Here is a 6148-nt window from a genome sequence, read left to right as displayed (position 1 = left end):
CCAGTCCGGAGCGCTGTTGAGCACACAGCCTCAGCGAGCGCACAGCAGACTCTGATGGTGGGGAGCGGTCTGCTTCCTCGCACAATCTATGGGAATTCTCGGTCTTGTTTTTAGAATTCTTTCGAGGGTTTTCTTTAGAAACAGAAAGTCGTGGAAAGAGAAACCAAAGCCGTTTAGGATTTTTTCTTGTTTGTTGTCGAGAGGAATGTAACCGATTTCCTCATGCTGCATTTGGAAGTGGCGTGAGGTTGCCTCCAGACTGTGAGGAGTAAACTGCAGGGGCGTGCAGTTAATTGAAATCGATCAAGTGGTCTCTTTTTGAATGCAGAGGTTTTATCTCCTCTCCTCCTCCCCCATCAGCTTACCACCATGACTTCACTGTCGGGGACCAAGGAGAGGTCTGTGAGCAGTCGGAGCAGAAAATATGGGGTAGGGTATTCATTTCTGTAGCCAATGGTTTGAAACCTCTGTTATCTATATGCATTATAGACACAAAACTTAGAATCCATTCAGTGCGTCATGTCCACCCATTCAGATTATTTTTTTCACTGGTTTGCACATATTTTTGAGCACAGTATGAAAATGACGAAAGCTCTCATTAGATTTGTGTTCATACTGGTGCTTGCTTTGTGAAGATCAATTTTCGCAAAAATCATTGCTCATGGTGTCACAACAGTGGCATGGAATTTTTAATTCCTTAATTATCACTAACTGAGGGCCAAGCAGCTAAATCAGGTGTTACACCTGTGCCATTGCATACTGTCTACAGCCTAATTAGCACTGATCTATTACACAGCACAATATAATCAACTCTTCACTTTGAACAATCCCACCTATCAGTCTACTCATTCTTCTTCTTTTCCTTTCGGCTGCTCCCTTCAGGGGTTGCCACAGCGAATCTTCTGCCTCCATTTAACCCTATCCTCTGTATTCTCCTCACCCACACCAACTACCCTCATGTCGTCCTTCACTACATCCAAGAACCTCCTCTTTGGTCTTCCTCTAGGCCTCCTTCCTGGCAGCTCTAACCTCAGCATCCTTTTACCAATGTATTCACTGTCCCTCCTCTGAACATGTCCAAACCATCTCAATCTGGCTTCCCTGGCTTTTTCTCCAAAACATCTAACTTGAGCTGTCCCTCTGATGTCCTCATTCCTGATCCTATCCATCCTCGTCCCTCCCAGAGAGAACCTCAACATCTTCAGCTCTGCTACCTCCAGCTCTGCCTCCTGTCTTTTTCTCAGTGCCACTGTCTCTAAACCATACAACATTGCTGGTCTCACCACTGTCTTGTACACCTTTCCTTTTATTCTTGCTGACACTCTTTTGTCACATATCACACCTAACACATTCCTCCACTCGTTCCAACCTGCTTGCACACGTCTCTTCACCTGTTTTCCACACTCTCCGTTGCTCTGGACTGTTGACCCTAGGTACTTAAAATCCACCACCTTCTTCACCTCTACTCCCTGTAACCTCATTGTTCTACTTGAGTCCCTCTCATTTACACACATGTACTCTGTTTTACTGCAGCTAACCTTCATTCCTCTCCTTTCCAGAGGAAACCTCCACCTCTCTAGATATTCCTCCACCTGCTCTCTGCTCTCACTACAGATGACAATGTCATCTGCAACCATCATGGTCCATGGAGATTCCTGTCTAACCTCATCTGTCAGCAAACCAGAAGGGGCTCAAAGCCGATCCTTGTTGCAGTCCCACCTCCACCTTGAACTCCTCTGTCACCCATACAGCAACACCTCACCACTGTCTTACAGCTCTTATACATGTCCTGCACCACTCGAACATACTTCTCTGCCACTCCAGACTTCCTCATACAAAACCAGAGCTCCTCTCTCAGAATCCTGTCATACACTTTTTCCAAATCTACAAAGGCACAATGCAGCTCCTTCTGGCCTTCTTTGTACTTCTCCATCAGCATTCTCAAAGCAAATATTGCATCTGTGGTACTCTTTCTTGGCATGAATATCAGTCTACTCATTACTACCTTTTTATAGCACTTGTGAGAAAATTACTGTAACTGTAGTACACAACCTCTCCAGCCACCACCACCACTTCAATGGGTGTCTCCTCTCAGACTGGATTTATCCAGCCATAATTTGCAACTTTTTGTGGTTCATTTGAAGTTCCCATTTCAATCTGAGCAGGGAAAAATAGGTCTACAAACAGACTCTAACTTGATGTTATTTATTTGGTAAAGGAAGCATCCAAAATGTTGACTGCCTCAATATGGGTTGTACCACCATCACAGTTTCACACTGTTTATTAATTTAGACTACCTGCCTACCCATTGACTGTCTGTTTAGGCACACATAGTAAAGTGATGTGTGTTTTTGAGGCTCTCTCTCATGAATTTCAGATATGTTCAACAGACCCCAAAACACTAGATAATTTGTTGAATACAACAAAATAGGTAGCTTCCTGATTATAGCTATAGTGGGTATAGTGAACATATATACATCTTATAGTTATTATTGTTAGTGAACACTTTTACAAAAAAAATGCTTATAGCTTGACTATTAACTTGCAGGATATAAGCCATATGCCCCGATTTGCTTATGATTTTATTAGGGTGGAACCTGACTCAGACACACATCTTATGTCATGGTGAACATTTGACCTGCCATACCAGAAAAGCACGGATGCAAACAACATTAATAATACCATTAATGTTATCTTCACAGATGCCTGACACTTCACCAACCAAATCTGCCTCCTTTTTCCCTGACACATGGTACCGCAAGACCTATGAGGAAACCACCCGGTCCAGCACACGCCCTACCCCAGAGGGTGCAGGCTCCATGCCAAGCTCTACAGGCACCCCATCTCCAGGCTCAGGAATCTCTTCACCAGGGTCCTTCTCTGGATCACCAGGGACCATTTCTCCAGGGATTGGGACAGGGTCGCCTGGCTCTTTAGGTGGCTCACCAGGTTTTGGTACTGGCTCACCGGCCTCAGGCAGTGGAAGTTCACCTGGTAGTGAAAGGGGAATATGGTGTGAGAACTGCAATTCTAGGCTGACAGAGCTGAAAAGACAAGCACTGAAACTGCTCATCCCTGGACCTTACTCCAGCAAGGTAAAAACTGTTTGCCTCACTATATAAGTATGTGACCTATTGTGTCATCCAGTGGTGAGTTGGTTGAGTGGGTTGCAGTAGCATGTCCTCCAAAACTAATGTGTTCCATTATTAATTGTGGCATGTGGACAGTGACACTTATTAACTTGGTTGTTCAAGAAAGACGGGGCCTCTAATCCTTCACTTGCTTATGGTGTTGCTGTGTAGATGGAGTTATTGTTCTCATAAATCACATGGATCATGTAATTTTCCAGCTGTTAGTTGACCAGCTCTGAAAGGAGCATAAGCCAGACAGCCTTAGGGATATGAGATCATTTTTGTATCTAATCAATTGCTGACCGTTTGCTAAAAACAAAAAAATTATGTTTTGATTCTTGGAGTTTTCTGTTTCATCGGATTGATTATATTCACAAAACTGACAAATTCACTTTTCTCCTTCTGAGGGAATTTGCATGATGGATTACTGAGAAAAGGGATTAATCAATGTGCATTGCTGCCTCTTTCTAATTTTTTGACAAGTGATTTCTTCCATCTTCCATTAGTACAGTGATCCCCACCAGGTAGACTGTGAGCCCCAGACTGTTGCGCCATGATTAATAGAGGCTCAAATCATGTACTCTACAAATTTATCATAATGTACTTAAACCATCTTTCTTTTTTTCTATACTAGGGAAAAAATAAGGACATAAAGGAAAAAATAAGGACACTGTTATTAGGTTGGCTGACTAAATTAGGGTATGCACATAGAAAGCATGAAGAAAAACATACTGGCCTTTCTGGCAGGGCATTTGACTCAGCATAATTTTTAAGATGTTACCTCTGGATTCAAGGTTGTTGTTCTGCAGGTCACTGGGTATCAGTTATAAATACACATATCACACATCAGACTTTGAGTTAATTGGTAACAAATAAACATGAATTATGCTCTGTGGGGCTAGTAAAGTGCAGCCAGTGCGAGAGAGTCTGATATAAAACTACAGTGGGACATGATCCTTACTGTAGAGAGACAGAAGGGGAGTAGGTGAGTCCTGAGCAACAAATTGAGATGCACTGCCCTGTTAAATCTTTTTTTTACAACATACAACATATCCATTTCTCTGACATTAAGCAAGCCTCTGGTTTTAATAAATGGTTGCCTGAACAGTCATCCAACACTCTTGCATATGCAATAAACACAAATACTTTTCGTTGAAGAGCCATCACTGCCATTATTCTCTGCTCTTGGTAAATGAACAGCTCCACCTTATCACTAAGGGTTTGTTTTCTTGCACCTCTAGGGTCTGTATTATAAAATTGAAAAATAATTTTAATCACTCAGGATTTCTAGGCTGTTTTTTCTTATTACATTGTGGCTTCTTCCCCAGAGCAGTGGACTCACCCATACAGGTGTGTTGTGTCAGGGAAAAGCTGAACTCATGTCTCTTATGAAGCAATGTGACCTAATAATCATGCTCCTTCAGCAAATGTGCCAGAGGAGCAGTTCAGCTTTGTGTGTATGTCCCTGCTGTTGTGCTGTCAGCAGGAGACTGCATGTTATTTCTAAAGGACACTTGGACATATGTGACCCCTCACAGCTAGAATAAAAACACACATCCACCAACCAATATACCCCACAGCATACACATTCATACTCATACCAGTGAACCATCTAGACCTCTTTTTGTCTGGATAGGAATACATGATAAGTCATGCTTGACCTGTGCTAGCCCCAGACACAAATGCACAAATGCACACACACACACACACACACACACACACACACACACGCACACACGCACACACGCGCACACACGCACACACGCACACACGCACACTATGCAAATGATGACCGTTGCCTGTCTTACTGTCACGAGTTGCGGGTCGTGTGGTGTGAAGGAGGAGAGGACCCAGGTGCAGGACAACAAAAGGCTTTAATTCCAGCTCAGGCAGGGAAACCAAAAGTTCTCCGCCACACGGCGGGCAGGTAGGCAAGGGCAGATCCAAGATACACACACAGTTACGGTGAACTAAACTTACTCAGTTCAGAGCATTCACTGCAATGATCCAGCGAGGAACACAGGAACAAGGGAGGTATAAATAGGGGAACACAAAAGGTAATCAAAACACAGGTGAACATAACGGGGACAGGTGAAACTCATGAACATAATTACACAAAGCTGCCAGAGACCCGAACGGGGGAAAACAGGAAGACATTACAAAACAAGAGTCCTCTGGCAGGAAGTCCCAAAGGGGAGTCATGACACTTACCACTGAATATTTGACTGTTTGGATGTATTGCAGTTTGGTGTGTGTGTGTGTATCTGTGATAGAGTATTCATTTGGTTGGTTATGTGGATGCATAAACACACACATTTGTTGCCATTCCTCACAGAGACTTTACATTGACTTCCATTAGTTTCCTGGAAACTTACTCTAATCTTAAACCTCTTTGTCATCACCGTAAAATTAATAATGATTCTTTGTTGTCCGTTATACTGTATGTCCTAATTTTTCATTTACTCATTCATTAGTAGTCTGCACCCTAGTGGGTCCACTTCATCACTAGGGGTTTGTTGAGCAGACAGCATAGTTAAGGGTTGAAGAGGCTGAAGGTTGACCTTCCTATATTGATATCAGACATAAAGGAAAACAGACACTTTCCAATTCCAGTTGGGTCAGTATGGGAGGGTATGCAAGGGAAAACATGTGCTGTTTAGGTATTAGGATGAGCAGAGTGGGTTTTCAGGTTTACATGCACACACATGCAAAATACCCGCACACTTGTAGCAACAGGACACCAAAGCACATCTGGCTACACAGCTGTATTCATTTAAACCCTGTGTCCTTGCTCTACTGGTGTGTATATCTGTGTGTCTGTCTGTGTATGTGTATTCATTCCTTATATGCATGCCCAAATCTCAAATGAATGCAGGGTAAGCTGTTCTTGGTTGGTCCAGTTCAGCTAAGGAAACTGGGTCATCTGTGTGTGTGAATATATTCACTCCTTTAATTGCAACTTGAGATTTACTGAGATTACTTTCAATTGACTTTGTTGCAAATTTTAACATGCCATA

At 42.9% G+C, this 6148-nt stretch overlaps 1 protein-coding gene across 1 annotated transcript in view; it reads left to right on the top strand.

The window, feature by feature from the left end:
* The first annotated feature begins 369 nt into the window (after positions 1-369).
* kif26ba (kinesin family member 26Ba) overlaps positions 370-6148 on the top strand; it is a 111422-nt gene continuing 105643 nt past the window's right edge. Inside the window, exons 1-2 of the mRNA XM_026293072.1 lie at positions 370-429; positions 2703-3095. Coding sequence (XP_026148857.1) covers positions 370-429; positions 2703-3095 — 453 coding nt within the window. The remainder of the gene's footprint in view (positions 430-2702; positions 3096-6148) is intronic.

This window comes from Mastacembelus armatus, chromosome 3, assembly GCF_900324485.2.
Source record: "Mastacembelus armatus chromosome 3, fMasArm1.2, whole genome shotgun sequence".
NCBI lineage: Eukaryota > Metazoa > Chordata > Actinopteri > Synbranchiformes > Mastacembelidae > Mastacembelus > Mastacembelus armatus.
The sequence above is the reverse complement of the archived record's forward strand: the minus strand, read 5'-3'. Positions and strand labels throughout refer to the sequence as shown.